The 27652-nt window shown below is 40.0% G+C and overlaps 4 protein-coding genes across 7 annotated transcripts; 1 reads left to right on the top strand and 3 right to left on the bottom strand.

Annotated features, from left to right (window-relative positions):
* Nucleotides 1-344: 344 nt before the first annotated feature.
* Nucleotides 345-3638, top strand: LOC107303966 (arginine decarboxylase-like). 2 transcript variants are annotated; one of them, XM_015835823.2, is made up of 3 exons: nt 345-508; nt 1202-3063; nt 3171-3638. In XM_015835823.2, the coding sequence occupies exons 1-2, from the start codon at nt 419-421 to the stop codon at nt 2771-2773; spliced, it is 1662 nt and encodes a 553-aa protein (XP_015691309.1). In that variant the 5' UTR covers nt 345-418; the 3' UTR covers nt 2774-3063; nt 3171-3638. The 2 variants fall into 2 exon arrangements, with proteins under 2 accessions (XP_015691309.1, XP_015691308.1); XM_015835822.2 differs by having other exon boundaries at nt 1202-3069.
* Nucleotides 3639-4759: 1121 nt separating this feature from the next.
* LOC107303822 (CRIB domain-containing protein RIC4-like) lies at nt 4760-6295 on the bottom strand. The gene is made up of 2 exons (XM_040522316.1): nt 5834-6295; nt 4760-5733 (listed from the first exon to the last, which is right to left on the bottom strand). The coding sequence occupies exons 1-2, from the start codon at nt 5985-5987 to the stop codon at nt 5396-5398; spliced, it is 492 nt and encodes a 163-aa protein (XP_040378250.1). The 5' UTR covers nt 5988-6295; the 3' UTR covers nt 4760-5395.
* Nucleotides 6296-10317: 4022 nt separating this feature from the next.
* Nucleotides 10318-16313, bottom strand: LOC102720944 (myb-like protein X). Its single transcript, XM_006664974.3, has 3 exons — nt 15697-16313; nt 11649-13080; nt 10318-11529 (listed from the first exon to the last, which is right to left on the bottom strand). The coding sequence occupies exons 1-3, from the start codon at nt 15781-15783 to the stop codon at nt 11039-11041; spliced, it is 2010 nt and encodes a 669-aa protein (XP_006665037.1). The 5' UTR covers nt 15784-16313; the 3' UTR covers nt 10318-11038.
* A 3934-nt stretch (nt 16314-20247) lies between these two features.
* LOC102720204 (cyclin-dependent kinase F-3) lies at nt 20248-25452 on the bottom strand. 3 transcript variants are annotated; one of them, XM_015843535.1, is made up of 18 exons: nt 25361-25452; nt 24592-24951; nt 24436-24514; nt 24122-24190; nt 23936-24025; nt 23458-23596; nt 23272-23374; nt 23138-23190; nt 22864-22930; nt 22193-22301; nt 22048-22113; nt 21565-21633; nt 21424-21484; nt 21227-21331; nt 21102-21136; nt 20962-21013; nt 20730-20817; nt 20248-20639 (listed from the first exon to the last, which is right to left on the bottom strand). In XM_015843535.1, the coding sequence occupies exons 2-18, from the start codon at nt 24597-24599 to the stop codon at nt 20519-20521; spliced, it is 1314 nt and encodes a 437-aa protein (XP_015699021.1). In that variant the 5' UTR covers nt 24600-24951; nt 25361-25452; the 3' UTR covers nt 20248-20518. The 3 variants fall into 3 exon arrangements, with proteins under 3 accessions (XP_015699021.1, XP_006665035.1, XP_015699022.1); XM_006664972.2 differs by having other exon boundaries at nt 20730-20814; XM_015843536.2 differs by lacking the exon at nt 25361-25452 and adding an exon at nt 25200-25218.
* Between the last annotated feature and the right edge of the window lie 2200 nt (nt 25453-27652).

The raw sequence follows: 27652 nt of genomic DNA, 5'->3' as shown, positions 1-27652 counted from the left end.
CAAAATAATCGGTTCATGTAAGAGTGTAACAATGATGTCATTAGGTTTATCATTAAACAAACTGTCATAGCATGCAATTTTTTTCATTTAAATTGCTACCATCTCGAAAACCGTGTTAAAATCCAGAAGTTGAAAAACTCAGAAGTTCAAAATAATGGAGTGAGGGAGCAGCCGACAAAAAAGGGACAGATTGGCAAAGAAAAACATTACTGGGCCGTCTGGATAAACATTAGTTGGGCCGTCTGGATTGGGCTGGGCCGTTGGGTGCATTAGCCCAAAAATAACAGGTCCCAATAGTAGTCTCCTCTCCCGTCGTCTTCTTATCTCACCAGTAGTAGCTTTGCCGTCGTCTCCTCTGACCTCCTCGCGGCGGCTCGACGGAGGCGGCGGCCGGAGAGGAAGAGGTGGTGGTGCCGGGATGGTTAGCTTTTCCGCCTACTCCCCATGCTCAACCGTGGCTGGTATGTTCAAGAACGAGGGCAGCGCCGCCGCCTTCAACGCACACAAGGTCAGCACAATCCTCCTACTCTACCTACAATTAAATGAAATCTCTATGGTATGAAGATTTATGGTCGGGTGATCCATCTAGAAACGAGCAACGCCTTGCAGCAAGAGTCTTTTACCTGTAAAGATTTGTTTTGGGTGGGGTGCAGAGGTTGGGGTAGTGAATTGACCGGAGTGCTCACAAACTGTTTGTAGAATTGCTCACAAGCTTCAATACCGATAAATCCATAGATTTATTTTAATTTATGATTGCCAAAATGGATATTGCTGAATTAGAAAGGAACTAGTCAGTAGTGAACTCGGCTTTATAAAATGGTCCCAAGCATTCCAATGAAACCATCTTCTCAGTCTATTACCAGTCCCTTCCAATCGCACTTTAATGGTCCCAAACATTCCAATAAAATGTATATATGGTCATGTGCATTCCTTAGCTGTGCATCATATGATAATTTTGTTGTTTTCCTTCCATAAGCTTCTCATACCACGCAGCCATGCTCCTTTGTACCATATATATTGTTTCATCTAAGCTTCAGCTTGTCTGAAGGTATGTTTTGCTGTCTGCTTTATGAACATAAGCCATGGTTAGTAAGTTTAGAATTGTCTACTTTGCAGCTTTTGATCACTGATTAATGAAGCAAATGCCATTTTTGGTTCTTCTATTCTATTAATGCCGTGATGCACATCTGTTATCCCGTAGGAATCAATCATGCGGCATGTTGTAGTACAATGTGGCACTTCTAGGGACACTCCAAGAACGTTTAATACTAATGGTTCACATGCTGAATCTTCAGCAGTTGCCAAAGCTGGTACCGCCCCTCTGGTTCAGGCGCTGAAATTGACTGCTAATCAAGATGTTTCTTGCTTTCACTTTCCTGGACACAATAGAGGAAAAGCTGCTCCTCGTTCATTGTCAGAGCTTATTGGCTCAAGAACATTTTTGCATGACTTACCTGAGCTACCTGAGCTTGATGATCTCTTCTCCCCTAAAAGTGTGATTTTAGATGCTCAGAAGCAGGCAGCTGAACTATTTGGATCATGTAAAACATGGTTCCTGATTAATGGAAGTACATGTGGAATCCAGGCCTCAGTGATGGCTACCTGTTCCCCTGGTGACCACCTCATCGTACCTCGAAACTGCCATATTTCAGTGATCTCTGCACTGGTTTTGTCTGGTGCTGTGCCCAAATATGTAGTACCCGAGTACAATTCTTGGTGGGACATTGCCGGGGGTATTACCCCATCACAGGTGGATAAAGCGGTTAAGGAACTGGAGGAGGATGGAAAGAAGGTAGGCGCTGTTCTTGTTACATCACCAACCTATCATGGCATATGCAGCAATATACAAGGTATTGCCAATGTTTGCCACCTGCAAGGCATTCCTGTTATAGTTGACGAGGCGCATGGTGCCCATTTCAGGTTTCACAGAAATTTCCCGAGCAGCGCAACTGAGCAAGGCGCCGACTTGGCCGTGCAATCCACGCACAAGGTTCTGTGCTCACTTACACAGTCCTCAATGCTTCACATGGATGGAGAACTTGTGGATGCAGATAAAGTAAGCCAATGCCTCCAATTGCTCCAGAGCTCAAGCCCAAGTTACCTTCTACTCTCGTCTTTGGATGCCACGAGGGCTCAACTGAGCGAAAATGCAGAATCTTTTGATGAACCAGTATCTGTGGCTTTAGAAACAAAAGATCAGCTGAGGACTATCCCAGGGATATCTGTTTTGGACTTGTCAAGTTTTCATTCTGATTTTCCTGCTATCGACCCCTTGCGCATCACATTAAGTGCTTCAGATCTACAATTATCTGGATATGAAGCAGATGATATTTTAGCTGAGAATCATCAAATTGTATGTGAACTTGTCGGTACAAAGGCCATGACATTTGCAATCAACTTAGGGACCAGACGGCATGATGCTCAAAGGCTTGTACATTCTGTAAAGCATCTGTCAGAAAAATACTTCTCTGAAAATGGGTCCAGTTCCAGAAAAGAGAATCTTGCTTGTAGCCCACTGGACAAGTTCTCCATCAAGTTGACACCAAGGGAGGCATTTTTTTCAAAGAAGAGGAGACTGTGCATTGAGGATAGCCTTGGTGAGATTTGTGGTGAGCTAATCTGCCCTTACCCACCAGGTATCCCGGTGCTGATCCCAGGTGAGTTAGTAACTCAGGACTCACTGTCATATTTGATGAATGTCAGGGACAATGGCATGGCAATCAGTGGAGCAGTTGATAGTAAACTCAGGTCCATTATGGTATGCAACTTGTGAAACTGATGGTTGTGTTATTATTTCAAGATAACATGTGGCACAGATTGATAGATTAGAACCACAGATCAGGCCAAACTCTTGACAGATATGAACAACAATCATGTACATATGGGACTGGTCACTTGGCAAATGATCGCATCACATTTCGTGTTTTGAGAAGAAAAGGTTAGTTGTCAAGCTGCAACATGGAACCAAAATATGAATATGGTCTTATGGCATGTGATCTCTTTGAGCATGAAGGGAGCACAAACCACAGAAGCGGCAACCTTTCGTCTGAAGTGCCTTGGAATGTAATGGTATCCTTCTTTTTCTATATGTCTCTTCAAGAAAACAAATAAATTAGCCAGTAAGTAACAATTGCTGTACGTCTCTTTACCTTTTTGGTTTTCCTCTTCAGAACGGAAGCCTCAATCAGAACATAGAATCTGGATCTCAAGCATCAGGCACAAGTTTGCACACGTCCATGGTTTTCCAGAAGCATTTTGAATGGTTGCTCAATCAAGTACCCTAGCTGCTCTTGCAAGTTTCAACATCAACCCAGGAATTCACCAATGTTCTACAGCGTGTACTAAAAGATTAACTTATAGCACATCATTGCAATGGCCAATTATATATTCATTTCTAGTACTAGAACAGCTAAATACAAATGAAATACTAGCCAATTAAAGACGTCTGGGGCTCAGGGGTCAGGGAATGATACTACAGTAGCAGATTTAGTTGCATGGATTAATTTAGGGCTTAATCCTCTTATAAATTGCAATCACCAACCAAGAAGTAATGTGGTGATGATGCAGTTGGGTTTGTCACGGGTTGGCTTTTTGCCAGAACATTAGCTCACCATAAACAATAAGGACTTGAGAGCTAACTCTCTATGTGCCCCACTGTACTGTTTGTTTTCTTCTCAATTATTTAAGCACATAAAAACCATTTTTTGGACTGATTGATCTCATGTAATCCAAAATTACCGTGATAAACAATTATGCAGTATCTGTACTCTTCAGGTTTCCATCAAGTGGCATATCCTCAGAGGTCACACGGAGCTATGTCTTTCTAGCTTAGGTATCAGCTAAATCATTTTAAGGAGGATGACAAATTGAAGATACCTTCAATTAATTTCTATTTTCTAAAAAATCATCCATTTTCGTCACATGAAAAATAGTTGGTCAGTAGTCTGACTGATTAACCACACTTCTTAATTAATCAAACTGTCGCTGACATTCCACTAATCGTCGTACATTTTCATAGTCTAGTACTACTAATATCGTCATTAACTTAACTGATAAAAACGAAGCATCACATCAAAGATATGCTTGTTCGCATCAACTGATTAATAATAGTCTTTGCAAATCGCAATCTGCTAGTTCGTACAAAACAGAAATGGAATTAAATTCATAAACAGAACTACAGAAGCTACTAGCAATTGAGTCACGTATCAACAGTAGCCTATTATTAGTTCATGGTTGGTGAGATTAACCAATCAAGGACTGAATCAAATCAGCCCACAGTGGCTATGGATCATAATTCGAAAATGAAATATGCTTCTTTCCTTCTCCCTGCTACGTACCCATATCAGTACAGAATTTTGCTCGAATTTCGTAGAAAAATGTTCGAATTTCACAAGAATCATAAAATTTGATGGCAATACTTGTCTGATACTTTCCTCGTTGGCAATGCTAAAACTACCGACAAGGCAGTGTGGTGTATTGCCAAATTTGCCTTGTCATTTTCTCGACGTGTGATAAGCAACCGAAAAAAAAAAAGTACAGTAGCTGTCACTTGTGTAAGCTAGCTAGCTGTGGTACTACGTGTACCAGCCTTAATTACTTAATCAACTTGCGCTAATCATTGTGATTAACGATAGTAATTAACCAGCAGCTGGATCCAGTGAGTGCAGCAGCAGTACATTCTTCAGTAGATGCGTGTACGCATGGTCGCACACACCGGCGTTTGCTGAGACTTGAATGCACGATTAATTGTAGTGTTGCAAGAAGCAATTTATTACTGACAAAACCTATCCCAGGTAGTACATACTTATACTTCAGTATAATTAGGCACTAATAGTAGTGGTTCAGAAGACAAATTACACAAGAACAGTTAATCCCTAGGATCACATGTCAACAGAGCAGCAGTAGAGAGCTAGAAAGAAGGGGAGGGAAAGAACAAAAGAAGAAGATTATGGAGCTCACATGTAGAGATTATTACAGGTAGCAAAGCACTGTCAATGTCGTTGATGACAATTTGTACAGGTTCACATGAAGATATAACTATGTACACACTACTGAACACGTTGATACCAACCAAATCAAAGGTAGAAAAGAAGAAGAAAAAAACGAAAGACAAGGCATGCGTGCATGCATGCATGTACCAATTCATTCAGAGAACTGAAACGATGGACAAGCTGGTATGTAATGAATCAACCAACAGCCACATGGAAACTAATCAATATGCAAATCAAATCGAGAGCACTACCCATGCCTTCATCATGGTGCATGTTGTTAATCAATCATCGGTTGCATCCATCCATGCATGCACATGATGCAGCAAGAAATGCTTTTTTTGCAATCTAGCTAGCTACTCACTGCAGCAGCAGAAGCTGGAGTGACTCAGTGATGGTGAGAGTGTTCAGGCGTGTGCAGCTTCCATGGCCATCTCGAGCTGCCGGAGGGAGAGGGAGGAGGGGAGGGAGAAGGCGTTCACCATGTCGCCGACCTTGTTCATGCCGTCCCACCCGATGTGCCCGACGTGCTGCACGTCCGTCGGGTACCCGATCACCATCTCCCTCTCCTCCTCGTCTTCCTCGCCGTCTTCCTCCTCGTACATGGCGAAAATCTGGGACAGGTTCTTGATCCCCTTGATCAGCCGCTGCACGCCGGTGGCGACGATACCGGCGGAGGACGCCGCCGCAGAGCCTCCTTTCGCCTTTTCGCCTCCGCCGCCGCCGCCGCCGTCTTCCTCCGCGCCTTCTTGATCAATTTTGCCAGCATTTCGATTGCAGGTTAGCTAGTAGCTAGCTTAATTGATGCCGTTGATGCTATCTTCAGTTTGTGATCAAGAACTCACTCTGTGCGGCGGCGGCGGCGGCGGCGGAGGCGGAGGAGGAGGGCTCGTTCTGCGTCGACTTCTTCTCGTGCGGGTCGGCGACGTCGACGGCGGACTGCGACATGCAGCCGATGGAGAAGGGGAAGACGCCGGCGCTGCCGCGGCGGTCCTTCATGGCCGGCAGAAGCCAAGAAGCTAGTGATCTTGGATTCTTGGTTACTTCCTTCTTCTACTATGGATGCTAATTGAGCAGAGAAGAGAAGCAGATAGCAGCAGAAGTGGTGAGGAAGAAGTATGGTAGTATGTGATATGTATATATGTATGTATTGTATATATGGTAGAATTGCAAATGGGTTGGCTTTGTTTACATGGAAGAGGAGATCATTCTCTCCTTTCTTGGGTTCCTGGCTTTGCTGCCAAGGATGCATGATTGGCAGCTTATATAGAGAGAGAGGCCTGAAAGAAAGAAAGAAAGAAAGAAAGAAAGGGGAAAGTTCAGGTTTGGTGAGAGAGAAGGACAGAAAGAAAGTAGAGAGAGAGACAGAGATTTGTATATGGTAGAGTATGGTATGGTATGGTATCCTCAATCTGTGATCCAGATTATCTCTTTGTTTAGGACCTACTGGAGAATGTACATGTAGTATGTGTGTACTCTTTGGTTGCATTGGCCTTGGAATTGTCAATTTTTGTCTTTGATGCTAGTGCTGGTGCATGATGATGATCACCAGTGGATGTGTATTCTCTATTTCATGATGTACTAAATTCCTAACACTTGAAAACTACATAAATTCTCTTGGATATGTCACACTAGCACTTTTTGGCCAAATCAAACCTTAAGTGCACTTTTGACACTTTGTGATTATCATCTTTTTATCTAGATAAGCACATCTCCTCTCTGTTTTTTTCTTTCCTTGCTAAGTCCAGCAGAGTGCAGCAGGTAGCAGGGTTGACAAGAAGGAAACTTTACCATAGCCGACAATACAGTAGTACAATCCACAGCAAAGTGTAAAAGTGATGGATTGATTTGTCCATCTAGAGTCAACTTCGTAATCTTCCATATGAATCAACCTCTGGTAGCATAATTTACTTTGATTTGCATGAGGTTAGCAAGTCTCTGCGTCTGCTCCAACCCAACCACCTGGTTCTTCTTTAATCCCATTTGGAAAACAAGAAAAGGATTGTTCACATGCTGCTGAAGCAGACAGACAGTGTCAGGAGAAAATACTTGTACACAGGCACTGGCATAAGCAGAACATTTGGCACTATAAACAAATTGCCACATAAAGCCATGTATTTCCCTTCAAGACCAAGCTTGCCAAGCAAAAAAATAAGGATGGGTCCAGGAACAAGAAGCAATCCAGAATGCAAGGCCTCTTCAGAGTCCAGAGTTTCAGACATGCTGTGATGTTGCATCAGCATCTGTTGAGCTGCAGCTGCAGGCTTGGAGCTAGCCAGCCAACAACCAGGTGCAGTTCTTGGAGAGCATTAGCAGCAGCAGCAGCAGCAGCAGAGGAGGAGGAGATCGACATCGATCTCTGGAGTGGGGTGCAAGCGATTCTGGAGCACTAAGAAAAGAAAAGGCAAGCGAATTGAAAAGAGGAGGAGATGACTAAAAGAGGCAGTGTGATAGTGCAGTGCAAGATCAATGGTTGTTGCTGGTGTGGTTGTTGCAGTGAGCACATCGGTCCAACCCTACAGGGATACAGATGCTAAGTTGCTCACTGCTACATACATACACTGATATGCATACAGTGATACCAGTATAGCAGGGGATCAGTGTTGTCCTCACTACACAGATGAATGTACAGTGTAATTAGTTGTTAACTGGAGGTCCGTGCTAAAAGTACAATTTTTAATATGCTGATGAACTGCTAAAAGTACATTTTTTTAATATGTTGATGAACTATAATATGTTGAATACAATTTTTAATATGCTCATGAGTGATGAACTATGATTGCATTGTGTGATGCATATGATCAATCTATTACTCGAGTTATTCCCCTTTCAAGAACTTTGTGTAAGCAAGAAATGGAGTGCCATCCCTGCGAAAAAAAATCTCTGCATAATTATTTTTTAGGTAATGGGAATGTTCTATACTAAGATCTCTGCATAGTTAAAACCAGAAGAAGAGAAGGATAGGTCATCAGATCATGCATGCAGATATGAACAAACCTGCAGTCCATCATGCATATATGGCCGGACGGATTGGTTGTTGCTGGCTTTTGCCATCTTGTAAACGAACAAGACAAAAGGGGGTCTACCTCTTACTGTTTTCTGCAGCCGAAACAAGCAAGCATGGAGCATGCAGATTACAGATTGGAAGGAAGGAAAGGGAAGGAATCAGGTCGCTGGCTGTGGAATCACGAGCATTCCTCTTTCTTGGTCCTTTCCTTCTCTGTATGCTCCTGAAATCCAATCAGTTAGTAGAATCAGATTTTCTTTTTCTAATTCTGCAATCCAATCAGATTTTCAGTAAAAAAAATTAGGAATCATGTCGTCTTCTTCTTCTTCTTTTATCCTTTGTGTGTTTAACTCTTGTGTAGTCGTGTTACTAGGAAGAATTACAGTGCGAAGGAGACATTATCTTTTTGCCGGGATATGATAATCATGGTGTTGGATGATGAATTAATGACCGGTAGTAATGCCCAATTAGTGGACCCAAGAAGCATTGATTTACATTTGCACAAGTGTTGGCACAGTACCGATGAACACAAGGCTGATGGCGATGATGATTTGGAAGTGGCTTATACGTAGGAATCGTCTGAATATGATTAATACACCAGATCAAGAGACAGAGAAGAGAACATCATTGCCAAGGCTTTGCAGTCGTCAGCGGCAACGACTGGCTGCATGCTGAAGCAGAATGCCTCTCATTCTCACCACCAAAAGAGGTGGTTGTGGTGGGGATAGATGCACACTGGACAATGCATTGCACGCTCGCACGGCCAGTCGGCCACCACCATGGCACCACCTGCTTCTTTTTTTTTTTTTCAATTTACCATCCTTGTCCTTAAAGTTAAATAGCTCTAGTTACCAAAATTTATACGCAAAATTTTGATATCTTGACGCATAGAGTAACTGGAGATACTAAATTTTATGTTAAAAATAAAATATTTTCCGATACTTTTTTAATAATGGTAAAATTTCTTTCCATAAATATGTATTATACTCCCTTCATTTTTTATAACATCATTGGCTTTTGAATAAACGTTTGATCGTTCGTCTTATTTAAAATTTATATCCAAATATGTAAAATTATAAAACATACTTAAGGTTTCTATAATAATAAATCATATTATAACAAAATAATTAATAATTACATAATTTTTTTAAATATGGACCTAAAAATCAACGGCGTCATATGAAAAAAATATGGAGGGGGTAAGTTATAACACAAATTTAAATAAACCAAAATCAATGGTACATTCATGATTCTACTAAATTTTCCTCAAAAGCCTACTTTCATATGCGTAATATTCATTGGTACTGGGATACTTCATCCAGTACATTACCGGTGCTTTCCGGGCACCACCACTTTTCTGTGCCTTTTTGCTTTGTCTCCTTAGCTGCAACTTGCAATGCCCTGTGTGTTCGTGAATGTGCATTGCCCATACAGCGAGAGCCAGAGCCAGCCTTTCCAAGTACACACACTACACGCCTCATCATCATCAGATCCTCAGCTCATACTCATCGGTAGCTGCCTGCTGCTACGCTGGCAGTGTTCCGAATACCGGTTTGGATGGAAATTATAGGCCTCTTTGAAACACATGAAATTTTAGAGGTTTTTTTATAAGAAATTGTTCAGTCCTACGTTCCAAATTCCAATGGAGGCCCTGTGGGGATCAAATTTGAAGTGTAGCTTTTTAACTGATAGCCAGCCCAAAAGTCCCTAAATTTAGATTTTAAATTCATATCCTTCTGACTAATAATCATCTCACCTCCATCTCCCGGACTTGTTAGGATAGTTGCTATCAGTAATGCATAATGCAAAACTAAATACCAATCTTGCCATGCCCATGCTGTCATGCACTGCACTCACTGCTTGTGGGGCTCTCTGCTCTTATTAGCCGTGCCGTCTAATTGTGCCACTGCCAGTTAGATTGTTTGATCGATGATTGACTTGATTAATAACAACTTATGGTAGACATTAGGTGCACCATTAGGCAGGTCTAGTGAGCTGTATCTGTATGAATCCATGCAGATGCAGACAGCGTGCCGGGTACCATACTTGTCTTGATGGACACACGCTAGGAATTGCTTTGCAGTACATTTAAAACGTCTATGGCTATTATTTAGTTTGGTTAATGGAACACTAAGTGCAAAGTGGAAGGATACTGGTATTTTAAAACCAATTTGACAAGGAAAAGATGTTGGAGACAAAAGCTTGGTAGACAATACTGGAATAAAGGCTTAAGGCAACAGCACGTCAGAAAATTCCATTAGAATACCGACGTGCTCATGCAAACATGATAAACCATACAAATCAATATGGGGGTAAAGTTAATTAAACTGGTAAAGTCAACCGAAAACTAACAGTCATCCATCCTCTTGAGATGGTAAGCTACCAGACAATGTATGTGACAGGAGATGATGGCATGACTCTCTCAACATGAAAACTGCTCAAGAAGCAAGTTACAACCTCGGACACCCACATGATCATCTATGTAAACTAAACAGCTATGTACAAAAAGACACATGTCAAAGGTAGAGAGCCAAACTTTGGAATGAATCAAAGCAGAAGCAGACTCTCAGCCAGCATATATGGAACCATCTCAAGTATAAATGAATCCTCCAAGTCTTCCTCTTCCCTCTCCTGCCCCCTCTCACCCCATTCCTCCTCTTTCTAATGTACATTTTGGTTATAAAAATGCTTTTACACCTTACAGATCAAAATTGTGCAGCGGTAACAGCATGATATCTAATCACACCCCACCTTACATAATCGGCGTGTTCTGACAATGAATTGAACAGTGTCTTTCCACGCAGCACTCAAACTCAGGGATATTCTTCAGCTGCTACGCCAACTCTCACAAAGTGATGAACCTCATGCACCAATCTACCAGCGTGCATGAGGCTATAGGACGTGCTACCCTCAAATGGATGAATCACCCATTTGTGCCGAGCTACACTAGTTGTAGCAATGCAGCACCCAGAAACAAGTTGCAGTGTGATGTTTGAATGCTCAATTACCACAAGATCCTCACAGCTGTTTAGGCAGCACTATATTAGAAGGGAATGACATATGGTAAAGCAATGACATCTGCCTGGTCAATCTTCAGAGGTTGAGACCACACTTGGGGAGCTCCATCAGCCTCGGTCTCTGACGTGGGTTTCTTTGGTTGTGTGGTATCATGGCTAAATAGCCAGTCCTCGTCATCATGCCCATGCCATTCCATCATTTGAGGTGCTTCAGGAATGCTGTATATCTGACTGAGATACTTGCTGTCTGGGTGTGGCAGCTTCTTAGAAGGCGCACCATTCTCAGATGCAGCCAGAGGATCCCGAAGGCGTGGCTCAACTGAAGATCGTTGACCTTCCTGGTTGCCATTGATCTTCTCTTCCATCTTGTGTAGCCTTTCAGCCTTTTCAATATTTATGGCCTCCGGCTTCACAGAAGAGAGTGGCGCGGCTACATTAGATGCTGTACCATTCTCCACATGAGCGTTGGAGAGGGCTGGTCTTGGCAACTTTGTAGGCCGCATCATATCATGATGGTCTGTACAGCATCAGAAGTCTTATAATATAACACACCATAGAAGAGTATAATGGTGTTCTACAACACTATACAATACTGGTAAGTGCAAAAAAAAGGTAAAATATAAGCTAGAAACTCACTTTGTAAGTAACCATTCATCTCGTGGTTCTTTCGCTTCTTCAGATTATCATCAGCTAGGGTAGCTTTTGCATCATCAGCTGGTGGGCCTAAAGGAGGGGTTGAGGACTTCATGTGAAGACTACTATCTACCTGACAATTTATACTGTTTTCTCTTAGCTTATCATGCTCTTTGTTATTATTTTGTTCCTCTTTCTCCTTCTTTGCCTCTTTATCCCTTTTCTTCTCTTTATGTTTATCTTTCTCTTTCCTTTTCTTTTTCTCGTGTCGATCACTCTTCTTATCCTCTTTCTTTGCATCATCAGGTGCCCCATCTCTGACCTTCTCCATCCTTTCAGCTCTTCCATCTGAAATTTTCTCCACAATTGGAGGTTTTGAATTAGCCTGTTTTGGATCGATAATATTATTCTGCAATATCCTTCCACCCTGTTCTTTTTCCTTCCCCATAGCTGGGAAAGCACCTCCTGCATCAAGTTTCTTAGAAGAAATGGAAATGTTTTCAGGTGGTCGTACAAGTCCATTTGGCCTTCGTATTGTAATACTTGGGCTTGGGATAGTTGACCTAGGCATTCCTCTATCTGCCCCTGGTGTTGTGCTAGAAGTCGATGGACTGTCAAACCGCTGTGTCGCAATCTCCATCGGCCGACCAACCTTACCATTTCCCTTATGCATAATATTAGCAGGGCTTGGAAGCAGTGGAGAATTGGTGCCAGTTTCTTTCTTTGCAGTCTCTTTGTTTGGACTATCAGCTCTCTTCTGAACCAGTATGCTAATGTTATTGATTCGCTGTCCCATCCCCTCTTTCCTTGGCACAGAATCAGTAGAGTTAGAGAGAGGCCTTGTGAATTTAACTCTTTCTTTCTCAGCTGTAGGTGCTGCAATGAAGACATCAGATGTTCTTTGAGATGAGCTGATGACATCTCCACGTCGAATTGCTGTCCCATTTTTTTGTTGATTGATGCTGATGCCCTTCTGTCCCAAGCCCTCGGTTTTCCTTGAAGCATTAATAGAGTGAGTATGCATTTTATTAGCTGTAGTTCTTTCGCTCTCCAATGCAGGTGCAGCACTAAAGGCTTCACGACCTCGTTCATTTGAAACAGAAAAGTTCTGAACAGATTGATTCGCCGCCCCTTTCTCATTTTGTATCTTCCTGACCGAGTCCTCCTTGGACTTAGGATCCTTAATTTCTTCAGACTTCCTGCTGCTCTCTCCAACTTTCTGGCCATGGAGAGCCTCGCTGTGTCTTTCAGTTCCTTCTTCTAACTCCCTGCTTTTATCTTTGCTCTTGTCCTTTTTCTTGTCTTTGTGTTTTTCTTTCCGATCCTTTTTATCTCTGTGCTTATCTTTGCTCCTTTCTTTATCCTTCTTTTCTTTGCCTTCTTTTCTTTCTTTGTCCTTCTTGTCCTTCTTATGCTTCTTCTCCTTGTGTTTCTCCTGAAACAAGGAGGGTTTTTCTGTTAAGTAGAGTTTGAGCATAAAACAAATAGCTAAAAAACATAAAGAAGATATATTTCAAGAATGCATTAATGAATGAACATTGAAATGATTGTCAAAAGAAATTTTCTTGAGCTGATAATCATCAAAATCAGGCGATGACTGAGGCAACATAAAGTTCTATCATACAAGAGACTATTTCAGGGAACTGTCTTAAGGTATACTGAAAAGCAAGTTACTAATGTCACAATCTATGAGAAATAAATCATTAACACCAATTAGTAACATCATAATTGGCTTTCTCTGTACTATACTTATCAAGTTATATCAGAAATGGTATTTTTGAACTGATGAAATATACTACACAAATATTGAATAGTGATAAGAAAGGTTGGCCAGCTCCTGCCTTTCAGCTAATGGGTCAAAAAGTGCAGGAAAGTTTTTGTGAGTTGTGACAGCCTTATCACATTGAAATGCAAATGCTTTCTGCATTGTCCAAGACTAATAGTTTGAGACTAATTCCATATATGAAGCTACACACTGTACTTTGCTTCAGAGAATTGTATCAAAAATCAAGTTACAAAACAAAAGATATGCAACAGCCATGAGTTATCTTCATGTTTTGAAAAACAAAATAGTTGAGTCCAGTTAAAAAAAGTGAAGGAAGCACTAAATAAGAACATTTTTTTTCATGAAATCTGTATATCATGTATTCATGTTATATAAACTGTACTGTGGCCATTGTTTTCACTTGTTTGACACTGGTAAGTTGATCAGGAGAAAAACCAGGTGTTACATACTTAGCTGATGCCAGAAGGCACCTTTCGAAGGCTAGAATATGATTAATGTAAAAATAGTAATACCCCCAAAAAGAACTGCTTAAATGTTCATACTGTAATAAGTTGACTAGCTCTAAAATTATGTTGATACAGGCTCCTACAGTAGTAGTTAATCTTTTGATATGACTGAATATTTACATGTAACAGAAACTTTGTAGGCTTGTTTCATAGATACAATCATCCATAACAATACAATTATCATATGGATGGAATGCATATACATTGTAGGCACACTTTACAGCCAACAGACAGAAGAATATAAAAGAAAAACACACACACACAAATATGACATTTGCTTTTGTGAGACATACACTTGAAGTCCAAATCTTACCACTTTCAGCTTCCATGCCCATTTGAACTTTCACGGTACATCTAATTTATACATATGCATTATTCAAAAAATGGACAATAAAAAAAAGCATGAGCAGAAGTTGAACAACATGTAAGCCATAACCAAGTTTTTTGAAGCAGAAAGAAATATGCAACCACAGCACAAGCAGTATATATATATATATATGTGTGTGTGTGTGTGTGTGTGTGTGTGTGTGTGTGTGTGTGTGTGCGTGTGTGTGTGTGTGTGTGTGAGGCACAACAGTGAACATAATATAACAGAAGCACAATTTCAGCCAACCTAAAAGAATAATGACTTAGTGAGGATATTCTGCAATACATAATCAAGCATGGAAATATGAAGAGAGTTGTTCCTGCAAAACCTTTGAGGTTTGTGATTGTCATATATAGAAAGAAATGCTGGAATACATATATGGTCTAAAGCCTAAAAAGGAAAGTTAAAATTGATTTAGAACACCTACTATTGAGATTGACAATTAATAAAGAGTTATTCTACCATAGTGATTGTGGTCAGACAATTACAAAAGTCAGTAATGTACTATTTTATTTTAATATGGACAAAGTTATGATAACCTACATCTTGACTGCTTGGTAACTTCCACAAGGATTAATTCAAGCCCATAAAAAGAAACATAGTAGTTTACCATCCAACCCTTAGATAAACATTTCCATGACTCGAAATTAGACTGTGGCCTCTAACTAACAGATTAAATACTCATGCAAACTTCAACTATAGTAGCCTCTCTGATATGCTAAAACTTCAACTATGTGCAAAACATGTTATAGTTTATATCGACTAGAGTAAATTTCAGCTACCAAGCTGACATGCTAATTATGCTACAATCTACTAGCCTCTCTGATATAGTTGAGGTATGCATGATGTAAGTCACAACCAATGAATACACGAATGTATGCTACTGCATTATCTTCCATCGATCCATCCAAAAGAAACACCCTACCTTTTTAAGTGCTTAGTAAAAGACCTAATTGTCCAGTTCACGCCATCAGGAACACTTTTAGGGAGGCACTGATTTAGAAACCCTAAATTCTCCAGTTGTCTCCCGATAGGTGTGAGATCCTCGTGTGCGTGATAACGCCTCCCGCAACCCGACAAGGTTGTGATCTAACTAGTTGTCCAGTGGCTGAAAATTCGTTTTGTGATATAACCCTAGTATTCCAGCAGCAGAAAATTCCTCAGACATCAGCCCTAATCGTCTAGGGCTAGCTTATCCCCCCTCCCCTCCCATCCATTCCAGAACGTGGCCTACGGCTGATTCCGAGATTATACAACCAGCTACGACAGCATTTAACAACTCCTCAAGGTCCATCCCCATGTATATGTATGTATGCTAGCAGCGATCATTGGAGCAAAGATGAGGGAGACGGGGCATGGGAATGGGAGTGTGAGATTTCGGGGGGTTTCCACCTTCTCGAGCAGGTGCGAGGCTAGCTGGCCGTCGGGGCGGGCGGTCTTCTCATATCCTGGGGGCGGAAACGGGAAGCAGCGAGACATGGCACGGCCGCCTCGGGCCCCGGATCACCCACCACCACCACCACCACCACCTCCTCCCTCCTCCGCCTCAGACAACCACCGCAGCCGCACACACCACCTCCACCTCCTCCGCCGCCGCCGCCGCTCCTCCCCTCCTGCAGGTGCCGCCTCACTCGTGCTGGGCCGCCCTCCACGGCACGGGTCGCGGCGACCATGTCCTCGGGGCTCTCATCCCCGGCGCCGCCGCCGGAATCGCGGGGATCTGGCGCGGGGCGGGCCCGAATTCTCGCCGGCGCGGGGGATCCGGGGATCCGACCCCCCACCCAATCGGAATCAGTGAAGCAGGCGTTGGTTCTTCGTTGCGGCGATCCCCCACACCACAAACTTATTTTAATAAAAAAAAATTCCTCTCCCTCCGCCTGCTCGCTGTTCCGACGCCGCCGCGCGACCTCGCCGGGGATGGATTCGGAGGAGTAGGGTTGAGGAAGGAAGAGAGCCCTCTCTTCCACCGCACCGCGAGAGGAGGGGGAGGAGGCGGAGGAGGAGAGAAGGGGAAGGGGGGAGGAAACCGGAGGGAGGAGACTGGGGAGGGGTATTTATAGGCCCCACAGGCTCCGCCTCGCCTCCGGCTGGGCCCACCGCGCCCAGCAACACATGGCTGTGTTATTTCCTCCCATTTTTTGTTTATTTTTTATTTTCCTTTTGTTTCATTTTGCTGCGTGGATTATTCCTCCGTTGTTAGGTTCATTCTTTCATGCTTCTAGGGATCACTTTAGCTTGCTTGTACCACCTCCTTTTGAGTTCGGTTTTTTTCTCTTTTTGTTTCGTACACAAGTATTTGGATAGTGTATCTATACATATACATCGTAGATGTACTATAATATATGTGCATATATTTATTGATATACACGATTAAATAGTGTCGGACCTATGAAACACTCTCGGTACAATATTTACAGGTTTTTTCTGTTTCTATATTTAAAATGTTGTTGTGTCTGTTTAATTGATTGCTCTATGGAAAAGGATAAGACAATGTGTATTGAATCAATATGTTTGACACGTCCAACCCATCCACATGTAGTATTAAGTAGGTATTTTACAAAAGAAATGATAAAAAGGTGCATACAAGCATAGCATGCCGTGGCACTGTTATCTAGATAATACTTAATGGCATTTTACCGCATATATAAGTAAGTCTATTTGTGGTGTGAAAATTGCATCTATATGAAATAGATGAAGTATAAGAATGCACAGTAGATGTGAATATAAGCCAGCCACCATCATCAAGTGTATGATCAAGTGTTTGGTATATATATTAGGTCAATTTACCATACCTTTCAAAATTGTAATTCTAATTAAAAATAGGTTGGATCAGGTTCCTTTTATACTTAGGGTGCAGGGATTTGACATGATCTAACTGAAATAGGACTCATAACTCATAAGTGGTGCCTTTGAACCATTACTTATATAATCATCGGTTCTATGTTTGGTACTTCATCCATCATAAAAGGAATTAACTTCTATTTAGATTCATCGTTAGGAGTTTATTTTTGTAGGAGGGAGAGCGTAGATCTTAAAGCATTTATCTATAATCAGGGCATGTAATATAGTATAGACAACTAGTATCTATTTGGTATACACAAACAACTAAACAAACCAATTTTACAATAAATTGACTATTTGGTTATATATATCATAGTTAATTAAGCATTTTCTATGTTTCGTATTTGTTGCAACGAACCATTACATGTATTTTTTCTATAAAATAGGTTATATGCAGCCCAAGAGCACGTGCGCAAGTAGCATAGGAACGAAGAAATGCTAACTAGATTTTTTTAAGTTAATAATATCATGTATAATGATTAATCCGATATAAACCCATATAGATGAGCTATCTCACTGATCTACAACATGCCTTCGTACTGCCTTGTTTATACGAGACAGGAGTAAAAAGGAACCAAAAGCCCATGCAGATGCAGGAGGAAGAGGGACACACCAAACTTATTGAAAACAGCAGTCAACACGAAGCACCACTCACAATCTCTCGCAGTACTCACATGTATGGCCTGCCTTGCCTTGGTACTACTGCTGCTGCTGCTTCTGCTACGCATCGAATCGCGAGTGTTATTGTGCATGACCAGCACTGTTGCCATCGTACTTGTGTTTGGCCGTGTGACTGTTTGGTCACCTTCGTTTGCGTGCAAAGCAATTACTCCATCCATTTTAAAATATATCATTTCTAAAAATTTAAATTTTATACCATAATATAATTATTTTTTACAGTTTTTTACTATGTTAAGCATTCTGATAAATTCCGAGCTAATCGGATGTCTTGAAAGAGATTATGATCAGTTTAAAATTTTAAAATCGACCACTAAAATAACAAAGAAAATTATTTAATATATCATTAGTCTATCCTAAACAAACTAAAAATTTCTATATTTTAAATCAGAGTAGTACATTTCATGTGTTTCTCCTTTCACCTAGTACTCCAGGTCTCCATCGGTCTTAAAATGTAGATATCTAGTAATATTAGCTAGTTTAATAAATTTTGACAGAATATATTCAGACTTATTTGTACTAGATATATATTTTTTGAGATAAAGAGAGTTGAGTCACTAGTAAGTTATGCTTTAGTTTGCAAAATCTTTTTATAAAAACATCACATCGAACTTTTAGACACATATTTGAAGTATAAAACATAGCTAATTACAAAACAAATTTTAGATTCTGCCTGGAAACCGCGAGACGAATCTTTTGAGTCTAATTAATTCATCATTAGCACATATTGGTTAGTGTAGCACTTATGGCTAATCACGTTCTAACTAGGCTTAAAAGATTCGTCTCACGATTTTCTCCATAACCACGTAATTAGTTTTAATGTTTATGTATATTTAATGCTTTTATTTAGGTGTTCAAATATTCGATATAATGTTTTTAGAAAAAGTTTTTGGTATCTAAACAGGACCTAAATAAGTCACGCACACGCCTTTGCTGTGACAGTGTGAGTGAGAAACAAGAGGCATTATGGAATGTGAATGATGATAAGCTGGCTAATCAATCGAGTTGATTTTCTTGCGCAGAATGATCAAGCAAGGTTATTGGCCTGTTATTGTCAACAAGAGTACGGGCTGAGATGAGCAGAGCAGAGCAGAGCTTTCAGTCGCATTGAAAACATGGTTGTTTGGGCTCCATAAAGAAGTCCCAAAAGAAGCCATTGCCTACTGTCCACTCCACGTTGGTCGTACCGACCGGACAACCAGCATATACTACTCCTAGAATGGCCTTGGTGAAGAGCAGCTACTGCACCATTCATTCATTTTCTTTCTGCGATGATATTAAGGTAGAGATATTTCTTACTGAAGATTCAGGTAGAGTATCCTTCTAGTTCCATAATATATGTTGTTTTAGACCAGGTTAAGATCAAACTTCTATAACTTTTAACTATAAATAACTTTTAAAATAATTACTTTAAAAGTATGGCTCAATAAAATCATATGTTTATTTATACTTATATGCCAATAGAGCATAATAGTAAAATTTTTTAGAGCATGTCTTTATCCAAAACAACAAATATTATAAACATGGAGTACTGTAGTACTAGCATGAACAACAACGTGTGTATTCAAGTACAATATAAACTACAAATTTTATACCTCAATATAAGTATTTGTGCACTAATTCTCATAATTTTAATTATTATAATAATTCCGGAGTCAATCATACGCTTAGAAAGAGAATTTGATCAATTTAATAATTAAAAATGGATCACTTAACTGATTAAAAATGAACCTTTTGATATCTCCTTGGCATATGCTAAATAATATAGAAAATGATTATATTTTAGAATACCCTTTTATTTGGAAAATTGTAGTGTCAGTGCTCTTCACTGTCGAGATACTCCTACTGGCACTATCGAGTGGCATGAAGAAGGGCAGTAACTTAAACTTTACGACATGACAGGCAACTTCCATTGTCAATTTTGATGGTCAGGCATTCAATCAGATTCATGCAAGGCCAGCTCAAGAACAGCTTTCCCGTGGCAGCTCATTTTGTTTGAGCGTACACTCATACTCGGCATCTATCCAGCCTCTTGCTTGTCTTCGCCATGTGACTGAGATGTGCCTCTCGCTTTCCCAGCTAAAATTGGTTTAGTAGCGTGCAGTAACCTCGCAGATTAGGCTGGCTGTTGATGATGCTTCCTTGCACAGTGGAAGCTAGGAACAAGATGGCATGTGAGACGAGGCAGTTAGCTGCTCAGCCAAACCCCCACAAAACGGTGCACGCGCCATCAATCCAGCAAGTCAGAAGGCCACACCCTGTCCTTGGCCGCTTCAATGCGACGCCTAAAAGACATTCAGTTCGAGACCAGTACATGTCAGGTAGACCACGACAACAATATCAAAACCGTCAGGTCATATCACACGCCTTCAAGTCTCACACCAGCCCTGTGCCCAGGAATCAACTCAAAACAACAACAGCACGGCTCAGGACATCTTCAGCTTATCATTGAGAAATCGACATGCAAAACTGTTTCGGAGGTCATATTCACATGTAGAGAATATAGAATCTGGCATTACAGAAGCACTCCGTGAGTGGAATTAGACGAGGAGAAAAGGAAGGAAGAAAACAAGCTACGAGTATATACATTTCATCTGCCGCCGCCGTTTATTTGGTGCGATGTATAAAGGAACAAGTTGAATGTATGGACTGAAAAATAGTTTCAGTGCTCAATCTGTTTGTTAATGGTATCCACTCAGAAGAAATTGACCTGCCGGATGGGTGTTGCGAATGAACGGTTCTCAAACAGATTCGGTTGTAATGGAGACAAACCGAATGGTGAACCCGAGAATCCAACAGCTGGAAGTGTGGCTTGGCTGAAGTACAGAACAGTGATAGCACTTAGCGGATGCAAAAATCTGATTCTGGGAGATTAACACGTTCGTAAAAGGTATGCTGATGCTTACCTGTCAGCTACATATGTCTGCGGCCAGGACGACATGGCTGGAACATCACCCATGGGCCGATCAGATGCAACAAGAGGCCAAAACCCTGCTATAATGCAGTACAAGCAAACAATGTTTGAGCAACATGTATCAATAACCACACTTGGCTGTGGTAGGTACAAAATGCATAAAGACCAATTCACATGAGGTGAAAACAAGCAAATAGTCCTGTGTATAAGAGCCAAAGATGGACCTGATTGCACTTGCACAGGAGGATTCTCAAATCCTGAGTGCAGCAGTATTTCCTGCATGATATGATAGCAAACTTCAGGATAACACCCATTCCACTCTCATGCAAAATATATGTTCCACGTCATGCAAATAAAATCTCACCTCTTTTGTATGTTCTGAAACATTGTTAGAAAAATCTACAACCAGAAAAGGTAATGTAAGCCCATAAATATATTACAACAGATAGTAACTGGAAAGGAATTTTGCAATGAAAAAATTGCTGGCACCTGTTCCAGAAAAACTTGGCTTTAGACTGAGAGTTAAATCAAGGTAACTGTCCTCAGGTTCTGTACCAAAATCCCACAGGTTCAGTTCCAACCTTGGATTCAGTCCTACAAAAATACAAGAGCTCAATAGGAGAAATAACAATACATCACCAAAAATCAATTATCCTTTCCTGCAAAAAAGAATAATTGAAACTCACTAGATTCTGTTGTCTTTGTATGAGAGGCATCATGGAGCGGCCTTGGTACCCAGTTGCCCGCCTAGACAACTCAAAAGTCTCAGGTCCATATAGAAAAGTGAAGCATAGTTCCCATGAACAATTTAATGTGTAAATTAGTACGTTAAAGAATGGATGCTGTAGTGATTGCTCCGCAGTTGGCCTCCTTCGTGGGTCCCAGGAACAAAGTTGCTGTCAGGATGGCAAAAACACTACCATGTTAATATGAAGAATAATTCTCAGGCGGCAAAAATTAGTTTATCAACAAGTTATTAGTCCCTACCTTACACTATCCACAAGCTAGTAAGTATTAGTATTATTAACTGTGAATTGTCATGATAAAGACACAGTAAATAATAAGAGTTGATGCTTGTATGGCACAATGCTAACCTCTCTGAGCCTTATGCTTCATAAAATTACTTAAAATCATATAATTTTTTAGTAAGATGTTGTATTAACTTGATATTAGTTAAAACAATATAGAAGCAACTGGACACAAAAATCAATATAGAAGCAACTGGACACAAAAATCATTGCATCTATGTACTTCATGTATATATGGTAAACGAATCAAACAAGCAGAAAAATTCATCTGTTATGACTAACCTGAATCAAGTCAATAGCTTCCAAAGTAGCATTAGGAACAAGCTCCCATAAATGTCTTGGCGGAATCTTTTGAACAAGCAATGAAAAAAGAAATTCAGTATCAAAGGAAACTTATATCAATGATTGTAAGCAGTAGTCATTTCACCTGAAAAAAATTGAAGCTGCTTGAACGAGGCAGGTTCATTCCCTCTGGCCAGACAGTATGGTCAGGTGTCCCAAGGACAGCACATATTTTGTATAGCTGATCGGTCTCACTGAAATAAATAAATAAAAGAAGTGAAAAATCAAACAAGGAAATCCAAGTACATATGGTATCTCTGCAGAAAGATGAACTGAGCTTAAGAAAAGAAATATAGATGCAAGTCTATTAAGAGAGTAAGTACTCAGTCAACGTTCATCAGAATTACACATGAAGAAGTATAGGTCAAGGTTGAATGTATAAATGAACCATGTAAGCATCGTATGAGCTAAAAAAAATACAAACAACCAAATAGGAAGAGAAAATAATTGCGCTACAGTATTCATAAATGCAGTTTTACAGCCTTGGAACTAAATGAATAAATGAAAGTCTGAGGTTGTGGTGAGAATTCCCCGAAATTCCCAGGCCAACTATCCACAAGATAAAAAAAACAAAACTAATCATCAATAGAATAAACGAAGACTACTTTAACCAAATCAAAAGGGTGATAAATTCACTGCTCAAATCAAAATATGGGTATGCAGGCAGAATGCATGCATTAAGACATGGATACAATAAAATATTGATATTGCCAATACAATGATGCTACCCAAACAACAGTATTATATGGAACATACCTTCCACCAGGGAAAAGGGGAGACAGAGTAAAAAGCTCAGCCAAAATCGCACCAACAGCCCACATATCTGAGGAAATGCACTTCTATCAGTGATATATTATTCAGTACTAAATGCATGCAATGAAAGTTTTATATGCATAACCACAACTCAATATCATTTGTTTCTTGTTGAGATGGCATTAGTGTAGCAATGAAAATTAGTCATGACATCCAGACCAAGGAAATGATAGATCAATATAGTAGTAAATTGCAGGGTTGGGACAATAGGCATCACCAATAGCAGGTGTGTAAGCTGATGACTGCAGCAGCACCTCTGGAGCTCGATACCTTCATTTCAAAATAATCTGGTCAAATTGCTGGATACATATTCACTAGTTGCAAAGAGAGAATTTTCAAACACAAACTCACCATCTGGTGGAAACATAGTCAGTGTAAGGAGGACTGGAAGAAACTTCTCTTGCCAACCCAAAATCAGCAATTTTAACAGTGCCATCTGTCACCAAGAGATTTTCTAGAGAGAGAGAAAACTAGTTTAACTTTCATGGTAGATAGACAGTCTATAATTTCAAACAAAAATATAGTCCAAAAATATACCAGGTTTCAGGTCACGATGGAAATAACCATTGTTATGCATATATGCAAGACCTTGCAGTATCTGCACCATAAAATTCCGAATCTCCTCTTCTGAGAAAGCAGCTTGCCTTTCTCTTATGACATCATACAAGTTACATTCCTGTGAAAAGAAACAGTGACACTTCAGTACATGCAGAAGCATCTTTGAGGAATCCATAGGGTTCAGAAGAAAAAAAGTAGCTTGGATTTCATGTGGATTTAAGAACATATGCAAATCAATGTGGTATCACAACAAATGCCAGCAAGCATACAAACCATAGAACTAAAACCATTATAACTGCAGATATCTATGTAACTTCCAGAACATATGATATTTATGGCAGTATGTTTTAGCGGAATCAGCACAAAATTCTATAAGATCATAGCAATGTAGGTTAGTAATATAGTATTAATTTAGCATTTTCTTCTCATAAATAAAAGTATAGAGCATGCTACCAACCATGTTTTCAAAAATGAAGAACAGCTCGTGATTTTCCATCGTCACCTCCTTCAACTTCACAATGTTGGGATGATTTAGTTTTTGAAGTGCCTGCAGAAGGATGCTCCTTCTTTTAAGCTGACAACTTTGAAAACAATCGCATTTGATCGCACGTAAGATATATCCACTACCAACAAGATAAACTACCTTCACTTCTCGCAGACTAATGCACTCTTCCCATTGGAAAAACTTTCTCTTCATTTTTTTAACTGCAACCTAGATAGAATTCAGGAAAATATTAACATCATTAGCCTGCTAAAATGGATATAGGTGCAAGCTTCAATACTTAGTAATCTGAAGTGATATAGAGGGAAAAAATGGCTTTTGTCTAGCAAATCCCTCAAGTTCGACCACTCCTTACAGGTCAAATAAGGAGAAGACAGGTCTGATTTAATATGTTGAAAGCAGAGCAGGATCCATATGATTCATAGGTCTAGTGACAAGAAAGTTCTTGCACTTACAATTTCGTTTGTTTCAGTGTTATAAGCCCTAAAAACATTTCCGCAGGTGCCATCGCCTATCTCCCGTATCACTTTGTACCTGCAAACAAATTATACGTCATGTCAGAAACTGCACACACCACGACATATATGATTGACGAGCTAATTACTGCTGACCTCTCCATTGTCGTCAATTCTACCGAAGAGTGTTTGCCGAGAATTACTGAACACCAATAGAACTCCAGGTGATCGAACCCACACCACCTCTAAAAGTCATCCCAGTCGCTTCGACGCTAGGTTTGCTTACACACGGTTGCATGAGAAGAAGAAAGTTCCAGACGAGGGCGTAGCAGCATGAATGGTTTAGTATCATAATTTGCAAAACCGTCATGCTTATTGCGGCTTTTCAGACAGATTCAGCAACGCATCATCGCTGTTCATGTGCGCGGATATATATTCGCTGACACCATCTTCGGCGACAAGAAAAGCACGTAGGTTTCAGACCCGAGCACTTTTAGCCTAAAATGCATCGAAACTCTGCAATCAAACGAAGAGAAACTTCGCATCAATACAATTTGCAGCGAAACAAAAAGGCATACAATTATACTCCTATCTATCACAAATAGAAGATTAAACTCGGGGAAAAGCAGCATTCCCCCCTATCTGAAACGCGCGGAAACAATCCAGAACATCCCCCAAATCAAACATAAATCCATCCACCTAATGGCGACGAGATTACCATACTAGAGCCCAAATTCCTCAACAGCAACGCACCGAACACTAACCACCATAATCAAAACGGAATCGCGCCGAGAGCCCAGCAAAATATTCGCCGATATCGCCCACAATATTCCCCCACGACAAAAGGCAACACAACCCCCCAAACAATGGAGATCGCAATCGAATTGCGGATCGGCAACTGGGGAGAGGGAGGGAACCAACCCACCATAATTCGGGCGCGACGCCGAAAAACCCGCGGCGGAGCCGGAGCCGGGATCGCCGCCGATATTTTGGAGCAGAGCGGGGACGAGAAATTGGGGGCGGAGGCAACAGAAAGACGAGGAGAAATACAAGACGAGACGAGAAGATATCCCCACGCGCCGGTGTGGGGATCAGGGGTGAATTGACTACCCTACCCCCGCCATGTCTCCATATTCACGAGGGGAACCTGGGAGCTTGTGGTGGGTCGAGGCGCGAGTGGATAAGGGCGGGGAGGGTAGTCGCGTCATTTCGCGCGGGGGAGCGCGTTAACGGCGTCGTGCTCCCGCGTTGCTGCTGCTAGGTACAACCACCGTGGTACGCCCCCGACTCTTTTTTTTTTTTTTTGGCGATTGCGAAGAGAAAAGGGGAGGAAGGGGTACAGTAACAAGTTTGAAAATTTTGGCCCGGTGTGTCGCGTCGCCGTCGGTTTTCCAATTCCTGCACGCTGCTGTTTTCGTGATTATCAACACGGCTGGTTATTGGCTACCCATCCATAAAATAAGGGTCCCTTTGAAATTTTTTTTTGTTACTGTCACATCGAATTTAGACACTAATTAAAAATATTAAATATAAATTATTAATAAAACCCACCTCATACTTTTGACTATTTCGCGAGACGAATCTATTGAGACTAATTAGTCCATGATTAGCGAATGTGGTGCTACAGTAAACATTTGCTAATTGTGGCTTAATTAGGCTTAAAAAATTTGTCTTATGAAATAGTCTTTGATTATGTAATTAGTTTTGTTATCAGTCTATATCTAATACTCCTAATTAACGTCCTAACATCTGATATGACTAGAGACTAAAAAAAGTCTCTAGATCCAAACAGCCACTAAATATTACTTCTCATCCATTTCAATTTTTTAACATTGCCTATATTCATATGGGTGGTAACGAATCTGGACATTTATATAAATTATATATATTTATCGATTGATAAATTTAGACAAGTATATAAAGTCTTACAATATAAAACATAACATAGAGAGGTAAATGTTATAATCAGGGACAATATATTTTCGTTCTATAAATGTATCATATAGTAAAAACAAATCAAACCTATTTTGTTTTCTTGTAGTAGATTAATCTATTGATATATCACTTGCATGATAAAGAAGTATAATGATAAGAAAGTATTTTTAAAATATGGATCCAATAACACTACATGAATGTTAGCTTTGTTGTCCAAATAAATCTTACTGTCTATTGGCAAAGCTAACCTTTTTGGCATGCAAGATTAAGATTTATAGGGTGTGTTTAGTTTAATATCTTTTCCAAAATTTGGTATAGTTTTGAGAGTAAGACTTTTTATAATCACCAAATATTTCTAATTTAGTTTAGTTTGTTACCTATGAAAATTTTGATATTACCAATATTTAGAACGGATGATTTTGATAACAAATTGAACATGTACTAATTTTAATTGTTATCCAAACTTTTATCTAAACGAAACAAATGTGTCCTATATTTTAAAACAAATACAATGCTTGAATATGAATAGTACTAATAAGTAGGTTTGACATTGGATGGTTTTTACTTTACTATGTGGTATTAGTTGTAGGATACTTGTTAATAATAGATCGTATCTAAAATATTATTACTCTCAGCGGCTTGGTTTTATTTCGCCTAATATGGATGGTTGGATGGAGGGTGCTTTCATGTAATCTGGAAATTGATTGATCATGGCTGCATTATTTTCCCCCATTATTCTCATATTTTTATCGATTTTTGTGTGCATGTTTTAAATGGTACATTTTTATAAAATATATATATATATAAATCTATCATCTCATGCTTCTAAAATATATTTTTAACTTTGTGGTAGTTAGTTCCATTGTTACATCATTAAACAACTACTATAAAATCAAATAATTTTTTATCTTTAAAAAGGAGCACATACCATACATGTGGTGTGTTTCTACGTGTCATCTGTTACGTACCAAAATCCATCACTGATTAGTGACTTAGGTAGAAAAAATGGTCACAGCGAATAAGCAGTACTTTTACATTTATAATAAGGTTTTAGTCTTAGATTGATATGGATGTTAGCGTACCTATAAATATATAGACTATATGCACTAATCAATATATAAATTTATAAAAAAAACAAAAATTAAAATATGAAACGAAGGAATACTGTTGCTTAGTTCATTGCTCACAGGTTACTTCCAAACGAATGGATTAGTTAGCTCCCACCAAATTCAATAAAATTCCTTCATACGATAAAAGTCTAATAGTTTAGTTGTTGCATAGA

This window comes from Oryza brachyantha, chromosome 3 (genome assembly GCF_000231095.2).
Source record: "Oryza brachyantha chromosome 3, ObraRS2, whole genome shotgun sequence".
Classification (NCBI taxonomy): Eukaryota; Viridiplantae; Streptophyta; class Magnoliopsida; order Poales; family Poaceae; genus Oryza; species Oryza brachyantha.
Note: the sequence above shows the minus strand (reverse complement) of the source record. Positions and strands in the feature narration are given on the sequence as shown.